General features: G+C 37.9%; 1 protein-coding gene across 1 annotated transcript in view; it reads left to right on the plus strand.

The window, feature by feature from the left end:
* The first annotated feature begins 11,253 nt into the window (after positions 1–11,253).
* The window catches only part of GPC5 (glypican 5), a 712,598-nt gene continuing 700,385 nt past the window's right edge, over positions 11,254–23,466 (plus strand). The window contains exon 1 of the mRNA XM_085306027.1: positions 11,254–11,592. Within this exon, the coding sequence (XP_085162153.1) occupies positions 11,254–11,592 (339 nt within the window). The remainder of the gene's footprint in view (positions 11,593–23,466) is intronic.

Genomic DNA, 23,466 nt, shown 5'->3' on the forward strand with positions numbered 1-23,466 from the left:
GTTGCGGCCCTGCCCCGCGGGCCGCGGGAGCACGGGGGAGCCGCGGGGTTCGGGAACTCGGCGTGCGACTTTGTTCTGTCCGCGGGAGCAGAAAGCGAGTAACTTGGTGATGTTTTTGCAGTACCCAGGTGCTTGGCTGAAAATAAGGAATCTTTCTGTGGATGCTGCAGCAGAGTGTTCGTGGAGAAAGCTGCTCTTCATGGTAAGTTTTCCTTTTTTATTTCTTCTTCTTTTATTCTTGAATTGGGGCAGAGCCTGAGTCTTTGCTTAGGAGCATGGTTGGGTTTGGAGGCATGTTTAGCAGTTCACAATTCTGCTCATTGGTAGGAGAATAATATGAGTTTTTCAAGCATTTAATTTGTCTGAAGGAGCTGGAAAGTGTGTGGAGGGAGTCTCCCTTACTAAATAGTGAAGTAACCTGTGAGGGAGTCTTAGAAATGTTTAAATTGCATTTCTGAGAGTATTTCTTAATGCACTGTCCTTTTTTTTTTTTGAGCAAAACTCCTTCTCCAGTGTAACTGAAGCTCCATTTGTCCTGTACTTCCAAAATACTCTATTTAGCTTGCTTCATCTATCAGATGAGATAGACTTCACATTTATATGTTCCTTTAAGTCCACCATCATATTAAAGAAGCAATAAAATGAGCTTTCTGATGCTGAATATAGCACTTATTGCTTTATTGAACTTTGCGTCTGTAATAAATAACTATAATTTTGTTCTAATATAGTATACAACTTTCATTAGAAACTCCTTTTCATTACAAGACAGACCAATCTGAATGCAATGGAAGGAGGGTTTTTTTTGAGAGAGAGAAGGTGTTCGTGGCAGCMGCAGTAAATGTTAAAATCTGCTAGCAAAGTCAGTAATCAGAAAACAAAAGCACCTGGCATGTCCTAAGTTGCTTTCCAGACCTTTTTTTTCTTAAAAAGAGAAGGTATAATCTGTTGAATATAACTTTTAAATTTATAATTACTTTGAGCGTAAACTAATACCAGGCTTATGTATTGGCCTTCTTTCTGATTTAGGATTAGAGGGTGGAAGTTTTCCCCCTCCTCTTGCATCAGTTCAATCTTTGAAAACTAATAGTTATTCTTACTTGCGAAAGTTATGGTGGCAGTGTGAGAACAATATGGGAGTAGTATTTGATTCATTCTTGTAACAAGACTTTTTTTGCTGACATCTCATCAGCATTGATTTTGACACTTCTAAAACTGTGTGTGAGTCCTGGATTAGGCAAATAAATGCACTTCAAATTACACTGAAGGGGGTCTTTAACTTGAAAACCAAGTGTGGATATTTGCATTGCAATTCATAAAAAGATCAAATACTCACTTTGTTGTTTTCTTCCAGCAGGTACACAGTGGACAACATATCTTGAATTACTAAAAATGCTGTTTGCGTCAGAGTAATGTCAAAGTGCTTACAGTGCAGGTAGTGATATACAGAACCTACTGCAGTGAAGGCACTTGTAGCATTATGTTGACACCTGCCTCAGGAGATGTTATGGGACTTCAGAAACTGGCAAGGTACAGTGTGGTGGTATCAAGTGCTTTTTGTACTAAGGTGCATCTAGTGCAGATAGTGAAGTAGATTAGCATCTACTGCCCTAAGTGCTCCTTCTGGCATAAGAAGTTATGTCTTCATCCAGTCAATCAGGTTAAGACTATAGATGATCCAGTAGTTTTTTGCTTTGCAGTCTTCTGTTAGTTTTGCATAGTTGCACTACAAGAAGAATGTAGTTGTGCAAATCTATGCAAAACTGATGGTGGCCTGTTATGATCTACATCAAGGAGTTTGAATGCTTTCTGCTGGTTATGGGATATCTTGTGACCTTTCTTTTTTAACAGCAGTCTAGTGAGTGACAGCTCTTGTAGCACTAAAGTGCTTATAGTGCAGGTAGTGTTCACTAATCTACTGCATTATGAGCACTTAAAGTACTGCTAGCTGTGGAACTACATATGCAGCATGTCATAAATTGTTGTTTAATTGAACACTGTTCTCTGGTTAGTTTTGCAGGTTTGCATCCAGCTGTATGATACTCTGCTGTGCAAATCCATGCAAAACTGACTGTGGCAGTGACAAGTCAGTCAGTAAGTGTGGAAAATTGTACCCCTTTCTGCACAGGTTGGGATCAGTTGCAATGCTGTGTGTGTCTGTGGTATTGCACTTGTCCCGGCCTGTTGAGGTTGGTGGGGATACAGGCTGAAACACCTTCAGTAGCTTTAAGGAATTTCTCCTTCACTGATCCAGGAAACTTGAGTGTTAATAAGTTTCTTCTTGAAAAGTGTCATGTAACTTTATGTATAACTAGACTTTCATTTTCTGTATCTGCTGTATTTGTACAGATGTACTGGATATTGTTGCTGATAATACGTATTAACTGAAATCTTTGAATCTTTTTTTTTTTTAAGGATATTCTCTCTAATTTCTATTAAGTGGGGGTGAATATTTGTTTGCAACTTCTCCATTGGATTTGTTGAAATGCGTCAAATGATGCATGTCAAATTCTAATCAACTTTGTCATCTGTTCAATTTAAGCTTGCATCTCAGATTAAATGAGGAATTCTACAGCTTTTATAATGACTTCTGATTATCTTCAAACTCTACAATTCTGTTGGTAATAGAACTAGTCTGATCCTATTTCTTGTGTGCAGAATTCCTCAAACTTCAGTAGTAAATGAGCTTACATGCAGGGTTTTAATYGTTTGTGAACTGTGGAATCTTTAACAGATGTACACTTCCTGTAAAATGCAAGAAATTCTTGTGGATTCATAGCAAGTGTAACACTGGTCTACTCAAAAGCTTTGGAGTAGATCACTTAACACAACATATATACAGCAATGAAAGCTGTATASCTCAAGAAATGTACTTACCTAAGGAAAAGCTTATCCGTGTAACTACTTCAAAAGAAGCTGAGGTTAGTTTAGTAAAACAATTAAACATGGCTTCACGGGGAGAAGTACAAATGTAAGATCTGGAAGTGGAGTATTCAAAACTTTTTTTTTTTGAATAAGCTGTTTTTTAGTAAGCCACACCCCTGGTGATTCAAACAGCATGTCTGACAAAAAAAAAAAAGCCATTGATTCTTATGGACTAAAAAAAGTATTTAGTTTACCAGTTATAGGTTCCTCGCTTTACATTGTATTTTAAAACACATACGTGGTAGCAAAAATAAGAATCTTTGGATCAATGTTGTCCTTGCTATTCTTGGTCTAAATTGAGCTAAGCACGTCTTTGTTCCTGGGACTGTTGAATGGTGGTTTTCTTAAGTCAGTCAGTGCRTATAGTGATGCTGCCTCAGAATGTTACTTTGTCCTCAAGCAAATGAAGAAAATTCTGAGCTGGATTTAGCATCTCTATAGGGTTCTTTTCAAAATAGCCAGAACAACTTTTGCTTTTACTGTATGCTACTTTATTTCAGCCCCTTTTSTTTTGCTACTACTTCAAAATGTATTGCTCACATAGTATTCTTAGCCAAAGTATTCTTTCCCAAGCTCAGAATTCTTAATTTTTTCGTATGAGAAGTAGCTTGTCTCTGAAGTCAGCAGATGTAGAAGACAGGTGTCTGTCTCCCTGTCCTAGTTTGTGTACAATAAATTTCTGGAATAATCTGCAAGTGATAGCAAGTTAAACTCCATTTTTGCATATATAAGTTGTCGTCTTGAAAGGTTAAGATACAGGAAGTAAGTTTTAAGTGTGTGATCACTTTTACACTGCCATATTAGGATCACATTTCAAAATACCTGTAGATGTATCTTCYGTTAGAAAATGAAGCTTGTTCAAGTGAGTGCTTGCAGAAGTGGTTTTTATACCTATGAAGTCCTAAATTGTGTGTTAAGTATGTTGGAGAGCAACTAGTTYTACAGCTTTTGTGTAAAAATGAACTGTATCACAATTATTAGTGTTCGCTTTAGCATTTTGATTGCCTAGACTCAAAAAAATCCCTCAGAAAAAAAAAACCCTGCAGGCTTTAAGTTTGAAAAGTAATTTTTTTACCTGTCATYAAGCATTTCAAAGACACAGTAAGCTTCACTTTATCAAGGGACAGTTGCAAACGTGCCTGTCAGCTTTTATCAGTTTTATTCTTTACGTGTGTTTGGTACAGACTTGGCTTTTTAACTGTCTAACTTGTGTTAGAAGTTTCAAGCTAATGAAGCCTACTCTTGCTTTTTGAAAAAATTTTGTAATACTTTTAAACAGTTAGTTTGAACTCATTCTTGCCTGGCAGTAGCTTTCTCAAGGCTGCATAATGTGTGGATATAGTCTTGCCGTGTATATGAAATTATGTGTAAATGGGTGTGTTCTTGTATTCAGTGTTTTCTAAGAAAGTATCATTAATTCTTCATATGTTAGTGAAGTCAAGATGATGGTCTCTAGCTGACAGAAGACAGGGAGAGAAATAGGGAGAGAAATAATGCTGCTGTGAAGTTCAGCTGGTTTTTCTKAATGGGTTGACCTCCTGTCACTGGTATTTGTAGTAAGTTGACCAGGAGTGTCTAGATAGCTGAAACAAGTGCCAGAATACTTCAAAAATACCAAGGAGCACTTTCTGCTGGTGCCTTCAGCTGCACCTGTTAAAGCATTCCAGTAGATGAGAAGCTGATTTCTTACTGTTGGTTCTGATACAGGTAATCACTTTTCAAGTGAGCACCTGTTATGAATTAGTCTAAACCCTATGAATTTGTGTGAGCTTAGCAGTAATGAAGGTAAGCATGCACAGATTTTTAGTAGTGGTGTCTGAAAGGAGATGCTCTTGAATTTGCATTATGTAGGAAGAGCATAACTTAGTCCTTCTTTCTAAACAGAAAACAAGAATTTCCAAGCAGTATTAATACTTGTCTGAAGTTCTACTATAGTTAACCTTATAAGGAAATCTTGTCTATTAACCATAAAAAACTTTTCTTTTTGCACTCCTAGCATCTGAAAGCATGGTGGGTAATTATAAAGTTGTTTTTCACTAATTTGTCACTGGATGATACTGGAAAAAACAGTTCAATTCTAAAGAATTGGCTTTCTTATGTTGACTTTAAAATATCAAAGCAAGTAGTGAGAGATGACTGTCAGGAGCAGACATTTTGAGTAATAGCTGGTTCATAGGCATCAAACGAACAGAGAACTAGAAGGGGACGTTCCCTGCTGTGGCAGCACAGAGCTGTATCACTTGCGTTGCTAACATGTTATCATGAGAACTGAATGCAACACTTCATGTTCTGCTTTTCACTACATCCCTTCTGCTTGCTTAGCTCATAAGTGGTCATGTCTCCAAAATAGTGCTTAAAAACATGCTTTTTTTTTTAAATTGGGGATAGAAACAATTTTTTATAGCCATATATGCATACATATATTTGCATACTTCCATGCATTGTAATCAAAGGAGATAAAGTAGCTGATCATGGAGTGATGAACTGTCTTGACACTTCAGCGTAGGCTTGCTATGAAGTCTCCAGTCCTGTTCTCAGAGAATCTTCGTTTTTGGTCATTGACCATGTCCGCTTTTTTTGGATGAGGTCTACACAAGAAGATAATGAAAAGAATTATAAACGTCAGTGGGATTCTGCTGTAAATTGTTTACTATGTATTATTCTTGTATACTGGTGGATTCTCCACTACACTTGTTTCTTCTACTTCTGTGCAGCAGTTAAAACACTTTTCAGTTGGCCTGGTCAGCAGGAGAAGGGTTGAGATTGATATCTTTTATCGTCATGCATCAGAATTGCCAGCCTGGAAATGGTAAGGGTGAAATGTGTTCACATCTTAAGATCTTTTCATGCTGCCAGTTATTAAAGATGCTTTGAAACATGGAGGGCAAACAAAAATGGTATATAGACTGTGTAAACTGAGTAAGTTGGAATTTTAAGAGCAGATTTAGTAYCAGGATATTAGTTGCTACAACCAGTAGGATCCCTAATGGGTGGGGAGGGGGAACTAGCAGCCTTGTAACTAGAGACTGAGACTTGTAAAATGGGTCTTCCCTCACTTACTCTAAATTTTTCACCTTTCTAAGAAAAGAACTGCACGATGTTTCATTCTTACTGTTATGTAGACTTAGTTCTGCGTAGCTTCTCAAAAGTGACTTACTTTATGGTCAAACAGCTTTGAGTTCAATCTCATTTCTGTCTCAACTATGTTTTGTTTTGGGGGTTTGTGTTAGCTTTAACTTGCTGACTTGCTCCAAAAATATCTTGTCCCTGCATTGCACTGAGGGATGAGTGACACGTGGATAATTCAAGTGTTTGAATACAAAATACTTGGTTACAGCCATATACTAACTTCTTAACTTGACTGAGTTTCTAGAGAGCCTTATGTAAATCATTAGCAAGCTGTATGGGTAAGGCTGTAGGTGTAACTATATTGTCTGGGTAGCTTCAGGTGGATTTTCTGATTTCAGATTAGCATCTTGTTGCTGAGAACTTTCTTTCMTCCTTTCCTCTAAATATCACAAAGTGTACCAACCTTAGGCCCTGGCTGAAATTGAAAAGCTGTTGCTGAAGGGAGGTATATCTGTAGTTTGTAAAAACAGTCTTCGTAATGGCTTTTCTGTATTGTCAGCATCCTATGTGTGAAATAGGATTGTTGGACAATAGAGGAAATGCTTCTTTTGGTTGTTGGTGGTGGGGTTATGCATATCCAGGGTTGAGACTGTGGTTTTGATTACTGTCAGCTGAGTTTGTATAATGGTGCATTCTGTRCTGTAATTGAAGCAGTGGTTGAAAAAAATGTAGTGAAATAGTGAAGTCTGTGACATGATTTGGTACTAGTCTTTGTAAAGTATGTCCTTGCTCTTGAGTTCAGTTGAACAGAGAAGCCTGTTTCATGGAGTTTCATCTGCAGATAAGTGCTGGCTGGTCATGTCCTACTAACTGTAGAAATCTGCATGACTGTTTCCTGCTGGAAAATGTAGGGATACTTCCTGAGGGAAGAAGGTGAAGAATGATCTGAAGATTGGGAGATTACATGGCAAAAGATCTGTGCAAGAATAGATGGAGAGAAAGAAAAGAATAGAAGACTCAGTTAAAGCAGGAGACTAGTACAGCTTGGATTACTTAATTTGTATTTTCTATGCCTTATGCATTGCTGTGACTGACAAGAATGTTAGAGCAGCTGTCCTGCTGTGGGGCAYGTCATCAGTTTGGATAGAAATGGTCTGGAATTTAACAATGGACAAGACATAAAACAATAAGTGAACCCCTTTGGGTGACATGTATCTGGAATCTTTTAAAGATACTAACATTTAAGTGTGTTTATGGGCAGTACTCTTTCCTATTACAGARCAAATATAACTAGTTCCTGCTTAATATGCTCAGTGCAGAAGGAAGGCTGTTCCTACTGTTGTACAGGACTGACACTCTTCTAGGCACTTCTAGTTCTTTAACTGTCTTCTCTGCAGATATGTAAAATGAACACTTAGGAAGCACTGAGTCACCAGGGTAAAAGTTGTGTCTTGATACTTGTTTTTTGTTTGTTTGTTTTTCCACAGTATGTTGGCAAAGGTCCATTGYTTGGGAAACCAAGCTTTACTCTGTAGCTCTAAAATCCTGCTGTAATACTTAAGAAAGATATGTTTCAACTTAAAAGATCTTTACATTGTAAGCCCTGTAAGCTTCTAAAAGCTTAAGATGTTTTTGTCTTTTTTTTCCCTTCTAAAGAGCAAAAAATACTGTGGCTTGAAAAGAGGCTTTTTTTTTCCTGATTCTTAATAGTACACTTGTAGAACTTGGCATTACTAGGTGGCTGAGTTYTTATTGCTATTCAGTTAAAACATTCAAATGAAGAGTTTCATAATGATACGAGACTAGCTTAGGAACAATTTTTAACATGCGAAAGAAAAGATAAAGAGCATAGATAATGGGGTAATGGAATGCCAGTGTGTGTAAATCACTAGTGGGTAGGATGATAACCTTTGCTTTAGGTAAAAACTCCTTAATTCTCAATTACTAAAGGCTTTTGAAAATTACTGCTTGAAACAGTAATTGAGACATTAACTACTCATAACACAGTATTAGCATCTAGGGTGGAACTGTGTAGTAGTTTGGTATCTATTCTATTACCAAAGGAAAGACAAGTAAATTATGAGTATGTATCTGTGTCTATCGAAACAGCTTCTGCCAGCAAGTCATGTAATCTCTTCAAAATTACATTATGCTGTGTTCTCAAGGTCTGTGGCAAGCAATCTTCTCTCTTACATAGCACTTTTTTTCAAGTGTGTTATAAAATGCCCCTTTCAATGTCCCATAGAAATTCTGCAAGATCTTACTGTATTACGATACTGCACAGGATGGCTGTCTTTCATGAGCAAGCTTTGCCCTCTGACCTGTTCAGATAACTTGGTTCCACTATGAAGGTCATACATTTATATTTTAGCATTCCTCTGTCACTAAATACAAGCTCTTTGTCAGCATCTTCTAGTAGAGGTTTGAACCTGATCTTGCCATAGCAGATCACTAATGTTTTGAAAAGTGCTGAACAGGATTTCTCTATAGATGACTACATTGTAGGAGTTGTCTAGGTGCTGGAAAGTCCAAATATGCTTATCGACATACTTGTAATAATGAACATTTGAATGTATTTAGTTATGAGTTACAAATATACCAGAAGTTACAGGAGTATTTTCAGCAGTCAAGACTAAGCTGGAAACACTCCTAACTTTGTGGTGAAAATAGCACTGGAGATACTGATAAAAACTTCAGTGACTCGAGTCTGTTCTGCCTCAGTTGCTGTACTTCAGTATCTGAGTGACTGGGAAAGTCAGGGGAAGTAGTTCTTTCTATTTCTCTCTGATGTGTCCGTTTGCAGAAGACCCAGTGATCCCCAGTAAGAGCAAATGGTTGAATTATGAACATATTCTAATCAGCAACATTTGAGAGTAAAGATTGCTCATTCAGTCTCAATACAGGTTATCTACGCAGATCAAGGCAAATAAAATGAGCATGTGCTTTGGCCAGGCCTGAGTCAGTTCCTGTCTGAAGTTTTATTCTGAATTAGAGTGTGTGTGTGTGTGTGTGTGTGTGTGTGTGTGTGTCTTTTTTTTAACTTCTGTTTCCTAGCAGTTTATGTCTAAGGATTATAGATTGCTTTGACAACAAATGTTAACTTATTTGTATCTGCTGTTCAAGTTATTTCTGTTGCTTTAAGATCTGCCTTTTTTCCTCTTAATTAGCTGGTAATTCTCTAGCTGCTCAGTAGAAAGCTATTGCTATAAACTGCCTCAAATATGTAATACCCTTATGATTTGGACAGGTTATTTACTCATAGCGTATTTGTACAAGTATTTCTAAACTTGACAGAAGGTTGAGATGGATGGAGRTTATGAAACTTTAGGGAGGGCTAGAGCAGGGAAGGGAAGAGGAGGAAAATATCTACTGGAATAAGGAGCCTGCATGTTGGGGAGGTTACAGTTAGGCTTTCTGTAAAGTCCAAAAAACTCCATCAAGATGAACTGTACTTGCAGTGATAAGCAAGTCTGTAGTACTACAGCAGTGATACATATTGCAAGACTATTTGCATTGAGGAAAAACTGAACTCTGCCCACCTCAACTCCCCTTCTCTTTTTTACCCTTTCCACTCTCCTCTCCCTCAAAAAGCCTACAGAGCTTGATTTGCTGGACCAATGGACTATTCTCAATACCTTATCCAGTTTGTTATCTCAGCATGGATATTCARTGGGCCCAAAACTACAAATTGAAGTTATCCAGTCCTCCTGTGGTGATGAAATGTGTTGAGTGATAGTACGATTCATTTCAAACTTACAGGAGAAAATATGAAAGTATTCCCATTTTGAATTGAAACTGTGAAAAGAGTGAGAAGTTCCCCTTTCATGTGACATGTCTTGGTTCTACTTTTTCTGGATACTGAGAATCCTATAGACCATTACTTCTAATTATTGGACCTTTAAAAACAATACAGAACCCGTATCTCCCCAAACCAACAAAAAACAATATTCAGGAAGTCAAAGACATCAATCTGGATAACTTCCTTGTGAGAGTGGAGAATAGTGGTTTAAAAGGTAATCAAAGTTGCATAGTTGTAGTGATCCATTATATGATATCTTAAGATGATGCCTTTTAAGACTTCTGGATTCTTACTGAAGATGGCTTTTTTTTTTCTTCCCCTTTTGTATTGAGAGTACTTCTTTCTCTCTGAATCTTAAGGTTGCTTTCTGCCAATGTAGCCTGGTATGTCAAAAGCTAACCTTTCATAGTGATAGGGTGCTGTTCTGGATTGCTTTCATGTGGAGATTGTCAAATGGCTGGATACAACCTAGAATTTGAGCTGTATACTTCATCTAACAATACAGTTCCCATCCAGACTTGACCAGCATCATTGGTCTTGACAGAAATATTTCGTGTTCTGACATGAGTGATTACCTGGGGAAATGGTTCTTTGGAGTTGTCAACAGAACTGAGGCATCCAGTATCTTGGAAYGACAGTCAGGTATCTACATCTGCATGGAGCTACACTTGAAAATAATCCACTTGTGTATATGTAATTTCGCTAGATAAGCGTCTGTCTAGTACTAAATGAGTTCAAAGTTTAGAGTGTGTTTGTATATATAATTTACCTCCTTTCTTGGGAAAGGAAAGCTACAGTGCAGTAGGGATCAGCTACTTCTAGAAGACTGTAGATTCAGAGGATGCTTAAATAGCTAATATTTCACTTCATGCATTTATAAGAAGCATGGAGGGGCAAACTTAAGTGTATTACAGCCATTGCAGAACCTGAAAAAAAAAAAAAAACTTGTGCATTGAGGAATGACTTAAAGGATATGCTTTATTCATGAAACATGGAGCATGTATCTTCTTAAGATACGGTGGTGATAAACTGAGTCTTTGTAGCCTGAAAGGTTTGGAAAATCTGCCCTAAATAACAAACATGGAGGAAAAAATTGTTTGCCAGTGATTCCCTAGAGAGGTTCTGGAAGAAGTGCAGTGGAACAAAATCCAGTTAATAGCCATACAAAAATGTCTGAGCATAACTGTTTGCTGAGAAGTAGAGAGAGAAGGAAAGACTAAGGGCTAGATGCTGTAGCAAAGACTACCAGAGTAGTGATTAAGCCAGAGTCTTTAAAATGATCTATGCAGAGCGTAACTATGCCTTTCAAATGATTCTTCTTGGTAAAGACTAGATTTTTGAGAACAGCAAGTGACCTTAAAAATTGAAAGGAGAAGACTCAAGTTGCATGGACCTAAGCTGAGAGTGGGGAAAAAAAAAAAAAAAACTGAGGAAGGACGGATGTTTTATATTGGCCTCAAACAATGAACAACAGTGAGGAACCTGAAAAGGTTTCTTCTTGCTTTGTGCCCAGGAAAGAAAGCTCTGGATTAATCACCCTTACAAGATGCCTTTGTTTTGGCTTTTACCAGCTGGTTCTTGCAGTTAACAATTTCAGATTGGAACATGATGTTATTGTGGCAGCAGCGCTCTTAGGATCRAGTGGTCCTAGCCATTGTGATAAGACTAGCCCTGTGTCCAGAAGTCTGACCTTTCAGATTCTCCTGCTCACTGTGATTGTGGTGAACTTTCAGTTTGTGGATGTCCATTTTGGCCTAAAATCGGRGTTGACTGGTATTCAGAGAAATGAAGGCACTGCTTCAGTATGCCAGAGTGTGAGGTGGTGTGCAGTGTGCTCAGAATACCTGAGTGCCACTTCTATAGGGCAAGATCACCACCCTGTAATCCACTGACAGATGAGCGTGTGAGATGTGCTTTCATGTGGTAGCTCTGAGCTGTAGAACTGGTATGTTAATCAGGTTAACTTTCCATATGATTTGAACACCCTGTGAGAGCAGCAGCTAACTGCTTACTCTTCATTCACCAATAGGAGATGTATCTTGACTTTTTTGAGGGTGAGGGGACATCCTAATMTATTGGCTTTTGACCTGAACAAAATCAGAACTTACTCATGTCCAGGTCTCTCCAGTGTGCTGAGCCATAGGTGAGAAGTTAATCTCCTGTCAGTCTTGCTCTGAAAGTCTCCTAAGTAATATTGATGATCCTGATTGACCTGGTGTGTCTATGCCAGTATCAGGATTATATGTTTTGCTAAGAGTATTCAGACTCCTTTTCTTAGATCTGCCATGTTTGAAAGCACAGTGTTGCTTCATTCTTTGTTCAGTTTTCTATTCCACAATGGTATACAGTGCTTTTAAAAACAAGATTTCTGCCTAAAATACCAGAATATTAAACATACTTGGGTAAATCTGAAGGGAAAACAGTCTTTTCATGTGTTGTGTGTGTGTGGTTTTTTTTCTTTCGCAAGTGCTGTAGAGCTGTTTGTAAAGACAACTTTAAATATAAAACAAGAGTGTGGCAGAGGATAGCTGGTGCTATGACAACAGACTGGTACCATCCAACATGTCACTTCAACCCCAGTGCCTTGAAGTTCTTCAAATTCAACACCTTCAAATTCTCAACTAATTTGACCAGAGGGATATAAGAAATACAGTATTTAATATGAACTGTTGTTTAATTATTTCAATCATAATTAAAAAGTAAAGATTAACAAAACAAATGCCTTTTTCATGTAAGCTAAGTATTTCCAGAAACATACACTGATCCTGATTTATCATGAAGATAAACCAAAAMCAATGAAAATAGTGTTCATTGTATAGACCTGCTTTTGTTTAATGGAACTCAGTTACACTGAAGCTGTGGAGAGACTTGATACAGATTGTTCCTTCCTTATTCAGCAACATCTGCCAAATTGGTCATATTCGAATCAAAAGTTTTCCAGTACTTCAAACAAGTTATTTTTATGTTAATCTGTAGAATTAACAGGCAATGAAGATAAAGGTTGTAGGTTGAAAGACCTTTTATCCGGTTCTGGGAGGTGTTGACTGCTCTAGTTTTGGGGAAAAGTGTGGTGTCTTTTTTCCAGAGTTGTGACTTCAGGATTCCAGACTTGAGGTTAGGAGTATGTGGGAAATTTCTGACATCCTGCTGCTTTTGACAGATATTGGGGATCCTGTTCTTAAATGTGAATACAGCTTTGGAAGATGACTTCAAATATCATCAAGTCAAATAAAATACTGGGTCTAGGCAATGTCAACTTTTAATGCCATGATTTGTTCTTCTAATCATACCATGATCATGCTTCTCCACAAAAATTTGTCATTGCAAGAAGCAAGTAAATGCCGAAGTTCCCCTTGTCTGTAGTCACCCATCCCACAGTTCATGAATAAGTAATCAAGAACCTCTTATACGATTACTAATTTTTTTCATACTTAAATTTAGTTTTAACTTGCTGTATATTATTTAGAATTTTATTAAGTACACTTTACATGTAAAGTTCATGTAACTGGTTATTCTAGAGAAAATTTTGGGRTGCTTTTAAGAAAGCTACAGATATTTAGTTTCTTTGATAATCCTGGCTTTTTCTCTGAGTGTACAAGGCCAACAGCCAACTACATTTACAAGTGACGTTACAGCTTTGTCCTTGAGGGGGCTGAAAAATGTGTTAAACAAACCAAGAGCCTTTCTAGTTTCTTAAAACTTCAGGAAATGTTCTTTCTTCACAGCTGCTKCTTGTTTCCTAGTCAACAGCTTTTTCTGTCATATAATTGATGCACCTCTGCACACATATRTATACACATTTATTGTTTATATATATGCATGTGGGAATGTTACTGCTATACAAAAGGGGTGCAAACAGTTGTGTCTGCCCTGTGTTGTGCAAAGCACAAGTTGGTTAGTAAAATGACCTCATTAATGCTGTAACTTCTGTGTAACACCTGCTAGGAATGATGAGAAAAAGGAGAAGGAATCCCTGTAGCCTGACAATATACTGATGTCATGTGTCCTCTGCTGGTGGTGGTGTCTAGGGAGCTGAACTCCAGGAGAAACTGCTTGTTTGTTGGGGGGAGAGATACTGGTTTCTGCTTGGATGCATTTTCTGATGATTGAAATYGGCTGTGGATAGTACAGGTGCTGAAACTGGAGGGTATGTAGAAGGTTTTTTCCCTTTCTCTTTTTGAAATCTCTTAACCATTGGCAGGCAGGCTTTTTGCCTTAGTGGGAATGCAAACACTGAAAGAGGTGCAAGTGTATTTGGTGGGGGCAGGCAGTGCGACTGGATAAACTTGATGAAAAATGTTCCTTGATTTTGGGGGGGGGGGGATTCAGGTTAATCTGAAGTYGCAGATTATTGGAAGGACATAGAGGGGAAATATGCAATTTCCTAGGAGATGGGATACTGAGTGAATAGAGTTGTAGTATGACCCTGACATAGACACTGTTATATTTTCAGGGGTGTTACATTCTTCATCAGGGAATAGATAGTAATACAATAGTAGAGCTAAGAGAGCTTAAATATCTGAAGAAAGATTTGTGTTCTGAAATTTTTGTATGAGTTGATCTAGTGAGATACTTCCTCTCTCTGTGAACTCTTCCTCAGTTGACACCCAAAATAGCAGAACTGGAAGAGCTTCTGGATTGTCAAATTCATGTTGTGTTAATACAGGTAACAGCATGGTTGTTTGAAATGAATATGCAGCTTTCTTTGATCAAATATGAAGTTCTCAATAGGATAAATATCTTAATGTGTTATAGGTAATGAAGGAAACTCAGTGATGACAGAAGTTACTTTGCATGTTTTATTTTGTATAAACTATCCTGGAATAGAAGTTGGTTAGCTGTTGCCATGTTTGAACAGTTGGTGGCTCCAATGCTTTGCAGCTGTCACTATACATAATGCCAAAGCAAGTTAATTCAGTTCTAGCTGTATTGAACTAGTCAGAAATTTAAAATTGGAATCATAAACCTATGTAAACAGCCAAACACTCCCAACTCGAATTTTTAGCTACTATGGAAATCACCATCTTGGTAGTTAAATAAGCATAAATTCAATATATTGCTAACAAGCTTAAGATACAATACACAGGGATACTTGCAAATTGGTACTTTAGAATCAGCAATATTCTTCAAACAAGCATAGTTCACGTAGCTTCTTGCTCCATATTGCAGGATTATATAGGCAAGACTGATGACAACTATCCTGGCTACAGGGAGGGAGTGGGGGAGGGCAACAGTCAAGAGAATCCATTTCCAGGAAGGAGGCGGAGAGGCAAGTGAATACCATGAAGATGATACTTAAACTGAGAGTTGGCTACTTATATGCTAAAATGAGAAGCACTTTTGTTTAGACTTTGCAGTAAAGGGTTAGTGGGCATTGGAGCTTGGCAAAGTAAGATTATTACTGCTTAACAAAAGAGCAAGTGCTGATTATCTGCCAATTTCAGTCTCTGCAGGAACATAGAATAAACAGAACTTGAATAGAGTGGCCAATTTTGTAGAAGGTGTTAGTCCTGAAGCCTAGTTTGGCTAAAACTAAAAATAAGACTGGAGACTTTCAGTGATGATACCGTTACTACTATTATTTTTAAAGTTTCTAGCCTCAGAAAGTAAAATTGGAGAGATGGAACACCACTCCCAGAATTGTCCGTGTTCAGGGAAAATGAAAATGTGAATTATCTTTCTTTCTTAAAAATACACTTTAGTTTGCCTATTTTAACTGAAAGTTCTGTATTACGAMATTCTGAACTAATATGGTACCTTGTGTTCCTGTTTTCCTTTATGCCTTGTTCCTCATCTGGATTGTATTACCATGTTTCCTTATTCAAACTTCYGTAGCTTATCATGGGAACTGCACTGCAGGACAATCGGGGGGAATGTAACCTTGCAAATACAACTCAGCCCTCAGAATTAGTGTGAGGCAGAGCAGCTTGAGAAGATACAGGCCAATGAAATTATGTAGTGACCCAGAACTGTATGAGTGCAGTCTGTCATACACTGACCAAGTTTTCTTTTGAGAAAGGGGGGGGGGGAGCCATTGCCATGGCAAACAAAATTCTGTGTTAAGGCTCTTCGTTTTCTGTTTGTTTCTTTTTTTCTTTTTTCTTTTTTTTTTTTTCCCCTACTGGAAGAAACAAAATAGCATTGTTGAATTTGTATACCAGTTTTGGTTGCTGTATATCATCATACTGTCTTTGCTGTATTCCATTAAACAGTAGATTCCAGCAAAATAAAAAGTATCATTCCAACACCCTCACATCTTTCTTTTTTAAACAAAAGTTTTTAATTTTTTGTCTTCCAATGCAATTCTTAGATGACTTAGTGTAAAAAAAGGTGGAATGCAATTAGAGATAAAGCAACTCTCCTTCAGGATTCCTGTAAATACTGCATCTTCTAGGTGGATAAAACACTTCAAAGACATTCTTTGTTCATTTTTTGCCTAGTTATTTCTGTAGTTTAAAAAACTGAATGTTCACAAATCCTACTGAAACCAAAGATTAGGTTTATATGCTTATATTGTCTTTACAGTGCTTTGGAACTGTCAGTCGATCACAGCAGGCTGGCCTTCCAGAGATGTTTACATGCTGTAATGTCTATTTCTCATATGTGAAATGAACTTCTAAGCCACATTTGGTATTCTCCCTCCAATGTAATACAGTTGCCATAAAATGTGCGCTCATGTTACTGCCAGGCTAGAAAAAATGCACAGTTCACAAGTTGTCTTCCAAGGTATGTCTTGAGCTAGGACTAGTTGGCTTGTTACTGGGAGCAGTTTCAGCTTGTAAAAGACTGCTCTAATGTAAGAGCAAATAAAGGTTTCTCTAGGTGATAGTAAGGTGTGGTATGAAAATCAGTGGTGCCTAAGTATCTCAGCACAGTATATTAACCACCGCTGTGTGCCTGTGTGAGCCAGGGCCTAACTCTTAAACAGAAGAAGTAAATGGAAATGAAGAAGTAAAGCTGAAATACAGCTTAAGTAGTTCATGAGCAGCAGAATTCATGAAACCTTACTGTCTTGTGATTGGCTTTGGTGTCCAAAATGATCCAAGTTCAGCTGAAGCTTTTCCTGTGACTGGGGTGTTTCTGATCTCCTACCTCTAACAATAGAGGAATAAGGGAGTTAATTTAGGCAGATAAGCATTTACAGTATTCTAGTGAGTTTTTCATGAAACATAATGTTGTCAATTGACATCTAATACTGTGGCTCTCATTTTCAAGTTCATAAAGGATTTGTGTACTGCTGCAAATTGCATCTTGCTAAATATACAGTGATCTATAAAGAGAGCAACTGATGTAGTTAGGGATGCTTGAGAGCCCTTCAAGAGGAAGTTACAGCTCTATATTCTGTGTAGTTACAATGCAGAAAAACATCTGTGTTAGCACATTAAGATAACACACTTTTACGTCAGTAGAGAAAGAGATACGAGCCCAGTACTCTTCCTAGTACCCCAACTTGGTAGACTGAAGTTCTGCTCTTTCCCAGACCAGTTGCTACAACTGTTATAATAACCTCAAAAAGAGACTTTGTCTAGCTCTGTTACTTTCAAAATACTTCTCATGTGTCCGGCTGATGGAGGTTTGGACAGTTTCTGACAGAATCTGTCAACAAGACAAACAGGTGGTCTCTTGAATTCTGAATGTGTTAATATTATTAAAAGAAATGAGTGTTTGCACTCAAATTCTTCTGATCCTTAGTTGCAAGATGCAACCAAACTATTTGTAAATGCCTGTGGTGTGTGGGTTTTTTTTTTTTTTTTTTTTTTTTTTTTTTTTTTAAGATTTGGTAGCTATGATTTTACTTAGTTTGTGGATTCAGTGGAACCTAGCAGTGAATGATGCTCATCTGCTCAGGTGTCACCATGTGACTTCTAATTGTGACTTCTAATGACCTGCTTCTAAACAAAAGTGCCTGAGAGTTGTTACTGATGAAAACTGAAGTCCTTACTGACTTTCAGGAGTGCCCCTGTTTGCCTTGATTTTGAAGGACTAAATTATGGATTTAGTATCAGTCAGTTGCTCAGACTGCCTCAATTGAAATCTCCTGAGTCTGGAACCAGGGCTCAATGGAGATAAGTTGGAGAGGGGGAAAGTAATTCATCTTTAAGGGTAACATTCACTGCAGGATTAAACTTGAGGGCCATGACTAGATCATGTCCAGTTCTGTTCTATAGGTGCTAAACCACACTTTTTTTTTTTTTTAAGAAAAGTAGGAGTGGTATGAAAAATACCAAGTAAGGGTTGTAACTTGGTAAATTTTTCTTTGAGGAGTGGAATGTCACTGTAGGCAAACACTGTCTTTAAACTTGGCTACTCAGGGTAGCAGTATACTAAGAGCTGCAGAGACTTTCACTAAAGGAGAAAGAACAGAAATACCTTGCTGAGTATCGGTTTGTAAGACTGATTAGTGAAAGTGGCACACGTACTGTAAAAATAGTCTCCTTCACACCCTATAAGCTGAGGTACTATACTACAGGAATATTCTGAGAAGCATTTCTTTTTCTTGCACTCACTGCTGTTTTAAGTAGAACGAAACTTCAGCTTGTTAAGTTACTTGGAGCTTGTATAGATAAGATTCACCCATGTAATTGCAAGGCTAAACTGAGACATTTGAGATTTATGGTTGTTTAACTTAGTAAATTAATAAAATAAAGGTTAATTTTCTGTTGAGGGGCTTATTTTGGATGTCTTCCTCTTTTTTTGGATGAACTGAAAATCAGTATACTTACAGAGACTTTGGTCCCAGCTGAAGAAGGCTAAAATATCTAGCACATTCTGTTTAGATGTAAGGCATCTGGCTTGTACAGCTTAGAAATAGTTCTTGTGTGTTCTGCCCACCAGCAGAAACTGTTAGATGCTTCACAGAGTTAGAGATCCCTCACAAGTTGTGAGGGCATAAGGAGTAGTAAATAACACAGAAGTTGTGAGTAATGCCTACGTACAGTAAGAGCCTCTATACATACGCACGTTGACTTGTCTGCTGACTTGTTCGGATGGTGCCTGGTTCTCTTCTCGTGCAGAGAGCTTCTGATTGCCAGGTTTCCTGGAACATCATTGTTTTGATGAAGTGAAAAAATTACTGTAAATATTACTTATGCAAACTATTTCACTTTTTAGGCAGGATTAAGCTTCAAGATCACTTTATAAAATATGGGCAAATTAACTTTATGGCATGTAGAGAAAGGAGGAGAGACTTGTGTAATCTGTGCTTAGTGATGACCAAAATAGTACATTAACCTTATTCTTGTTTGAAACAGCAACTTATTTAAATATCAACAGAGGGCTTTGTTTGGGCTTTTAATTCTGATAATGCTAAAACAGTGATACTGAATGTGGCTTTTTTCCCTCCATATTAGGCTCAGGTTGAACTATACTTGCTTCCAACTATATAACAGGGTCTTTTCTGCATCCTAGTGTGTTGTATAAATTGCAGCCTGCCTTTGCACTCTCCTTTACCAGGCTTTCCTTAGGGTAACCTTTTGTATGTTCTTGACTGATAATGTCTTACTTGTACAAGCCTGAGTTAAATGACTTGAAAGCAAGACAAGTGATACTAACAGAAAGGAAAGAAGAGATTAAGAATGTGCATGTTAGACTATCTGAGGAAGTCTCCATGGAAACAATATACCTAGCAGTAAGGAAAAGTACTTTTCAGAAGGTAAATGGCTGACTACTGAGCTACACTTTAAGTGTAAATTATTAAATAAATAAAGTCTTTATGGAGAAAATGCATACAGTTGTGCTCAGGATACAATATTTTTGAGTGAATGACTGAATTTAGAATTACTTCAAAGAAATAAAGCTTATTTTACATAAGCAGATTTAAATGTATGCACTTTTTTAAAGAGCATTTTCCTTTTTAGGGAAAAGACAGTGATACAGAGCTTTGGGGAATATAAATTCAGAAATGAAACGGGGAGGGGGGAATCCCTCACCTGAGCAGAGCGCTCTGTCCTGGAGTCTGGTAGAATATTTGCTTTGGTCTGATGGGCTAATTTCGGGGATCTGCGTGCGCAGATCTAGATTAGAGGGAAAGGCGGCCAGCGCGGTGCGCAGCCGGCAGGGGGCAGCAGGCGGCGCGGCGCGGCGCGGGGGTGCCGGGGGCAGCGCCCGCCCGCCCGGGTCCTCCGTGGGAGCGTCCCGGTTCGCAAGGGGCAGCAGGTCTCTTAAGCGAGTGCGGAGCGAAGGGGCAGATTTCTCCAGTTCCACCCCCACCTGTTTTTGGCAGATAACGGCTTGCTGATTTCTCGAGGAATATGGAAAACATGAAAGCAGTTATGCAGAGTTGGGGAAATAAGATACAAGGGATGCTAGGGKCATAGCACCGAGGAGGTAAGCATTAATTAAAGTTCAGGTTGAAATACAGAATATTGGAAAAACATCTTCCCTCCCCCTTCCCCCCAAACAATGGACAGGGAAGTAAGAAATACCGATAGTCCACAAGGCCACTTTGTGACCTGCTAGTAGCCATCACTCTGGCTTTCTTCCGGCTTTCTTACTGTCTCTTACTAGACCCTTACAGGGATCTTGGCTGGTAATTCTTTGTAGTTGCAAACATTAAACAAGGTTTTCTCATTAAAACTTTATTAAATATTGGGGGTTAAAACTTAATTCTTAAACTTAATTCTTTCTGAAAAGGAATATAATTTCACACTTTTCTAGAACTTAGCTCCAAATACAGGTCACACTTTCAGAATGCTAGTATGAACTCCTTCAGTGCTGTAGTTAATGGACCATTAGACAAGATGAGTTTGGAGGTGTGTATGAAGTTTTATTGATCTCTTTGCAAGACTATGGAGTTGGTGATAGCAGTGTGTGGTAGTGGTATGAATCCAAATGCTGCATAGCTCTTAGTCCCAGTTTATTAGCCTAATTAAAACCTAGMATATAGAACACTTTTGCTTACTATGAAAGATTCACAATCTCAATAGAGTCACAATAAAGTGATTTAAAGAATGATTTAAAACTGAGGTAACTTGATGRATGTTTGCAAGGAACTACTTTCAGACACAAGAAACAAAACAGGAGATAGCATGCAATTTTGGAATTTTGGATAGCATGGTAATTTTGGAAGCTGGAGATGGAAGCAGCAGGTGCTGCAGTCCACTGGAAGCAGAAACTGTCATTTTCATCCTGAATGAGATGGAAAGTGTAGAAGGACTGTCAATAAAAACCAAGGTCTTGTGTTTGATGTGGCCTRGAATGAAGAGGAAAAAAAGTGGATTTTGTCAAAATGGCCACAAAAATGATTTTTGTAGCAGCTCTCTACAGGGTTCTGAGCATTGAAGATCATGTTTGCCCAGTTAAATAAAGGGCTTTAAGTAGTTGCAAGAAAGATGACAGTCTGAAGGAGAACTTTAGTTATGTAGATCAGCAGAAAACTTAGTCAAGCATGTCAAAATTAATAAAAAGTTTCATTTTAGTTTAATGTGATTTAGAACAGAGATCAGTTGAAGGTGGAAACTGCTCTGGCATTAGGCCRGAGTTTCAGGTACTGTAGTGATACTGTCCATGCTGATTTGAAACAAAAGGCAAAGGGAAAATCTGTGGATGTGGTATTGTTACGTCCTCTTGAACTGACAGCTAGACATCTGTAAAGGAGATGCCAGAGACAGGTCAGGACTTTGGTCAAGACAAGAGACACATCTGTCAGTAGTGTTGATGTTTTCCCTTACAGAGTTCATCTATATTCTCTACCTTAAAAAGAAATTTCCATTTTTCCTGCATATAGCTGCAAATATGCAGAAAACTTCTCCAGAATACTCCTAATTTGGAAAACTTGGRAGCCGGAATGTATTTCTTTTTACATCTGAGAAGCTTCAAAGCATAAAACTTGCAAGAAAATTAAATTCAATCTCTTAATTAAGCCAAAGTTGTTAATTTTCCCATCCCAGTCCCCAAGCTAGTTATTAAAAAAAAAAAATAGAGTCTTCATCTTGGAAGAGTTGGTTAAAATATGTATATTTAATGGTTCACAAAAAAACTCCATTTTTTCCTTGACCTGTAGAGTTGGAGAGTAAAGGTTTCTCTGAATTGCTACTAGCAGCAGATGAGATGTAGTATTGGTTGAACTTAAAGCCTTGGAACTCCAGAATCTTTTCTAGATAATATTTTGTTGTTTGCAGACTTCTGTATGATTGTCAGGTAATCAGGAACTTGCCTTTTTTTACTTGCTCTTTTTTTTTGTAGGGGGGRAAGTAAAAATATTTGTGTATATTTCTTAGCCTGCAAAACATTTTATATTCTCACAGTTCATTCGAATTTTTCCCTGTTATCTAATAACTTTTTCATATGTTTATTGTGAGGGCTGCATGTGTCGTCTTCTACTGGTTGAGGTTAGTATTTCATGATTCCCAAAACTTTTTATGCCGTATTCAAGTTGCTGAATAAGATCTTACATTTCTGAGTCACGTATTGGTATCATTTCTCCAGTGATATTTTTTGCTAGTTAAAAATGAGTGTGCTTTAAGAATGGGTGTTTCACAGACTGACAAGGAGTTTGCTGTCTAATAACAATTTCGTGACAAGATATTATATTTTTAATTATTTCCAAGTTCTAAAACTAGTTTTTAAAGTAAGACAAATATTTTTATTCACAATGGAACTTTGTACTCCCTTATCCTCCTCTATTTCCTCATGAAAGGCCTAAGATCTTTTTACTTTAGTTTGTTTTATCAGAAAAGATTAACATGCCATCTATGTTCACTCTTTTATATAATTCCATGATCCTGTTTTACCAGTGTAACAACAGTAGGAAACATATTTCACTTGAAGGGCACTTCAARTAGTGTATGTTGGAAGTTGCTGACAGAGGAAATTGTCGAATCGTGGAGTACAGATGACTCCAAMAAGGAAATACAGGGAAGTGCTGTGTTTCTTTCTAGTCCTTTCCACTTGTTGCAAATTGAATTGTCACTCAGTAGACTAGGTAATATTGATACAATGCCATTCCTTTACTGCATTGTTCTGCAGCAAAATAGTTGATTTCTAATGCAGCTTTTAATAACTCACTTGTCTGTTTGTTACCCTTATTCAAATGGCTGCATAGAATTAATTCACACTTCTTAGAACTATTTTCAAAGGCTTATGTTGAAAATGCTGCCATAGATAAAAGTGGATTTTTAAGTGGAAGCTGGGCTAGACTAATGCTGTAAGTTGYTGGATGACCGACCACATACCAGCAGATTTAAAACCTAGTAGGAAGAATTTCCAACTRTAAGGGGTTAGTGTGTGCCATTTAAATTTGTGCACCGAGGGGACTCTTAATTCTGATGTCAAGGAGTCTGTTTGAAAGAAAGTGAATCCAAGTTGCCTCCGTGGCTGTTCTGACAGACACGATTGGACTTTGGTTTTTATGAATCGGTGTGTTTTGCAAGCCAGTCCTTTGCCACTTTTGCTTATGAAAACTGAAGTTTTGTGACGATAACTTGATACTGKTTTTTTGGAGATCAAGCAAAAGCAAGGCAAGCAAAAGACCGGTGTTTGAAGTCAAACCCGCCAAATCCAACCGTGGACATTACTTCCAGTTTGCAAGCGTGTTGTGAGTAGTCTCAGAGTACMGCGAGTTGTTTCGTGTCTTTCCATGCTGGTTTGGGATTATTACTTATCTCGTGGGTTATTACTTGAGGGTTTGTTTCCCGCGCGTGTGGGTGTTTTTTCCCCTTCCCTTCTCATTTTGGCGG

This window comes from Rhea americana, unplaced genomic scaffold (genome assembly GCF_003343005.1).
Source record: "Rhea americana isolate MKP2758 unplaced genomic scaffold, rheAme1 scaffold_23, whole genome shotgun sequence".
NCBI lineage: Eukaryota > Metazoa > Chordata > Aves > Rheiformes > Rheidae > Rhea > Rhea americana.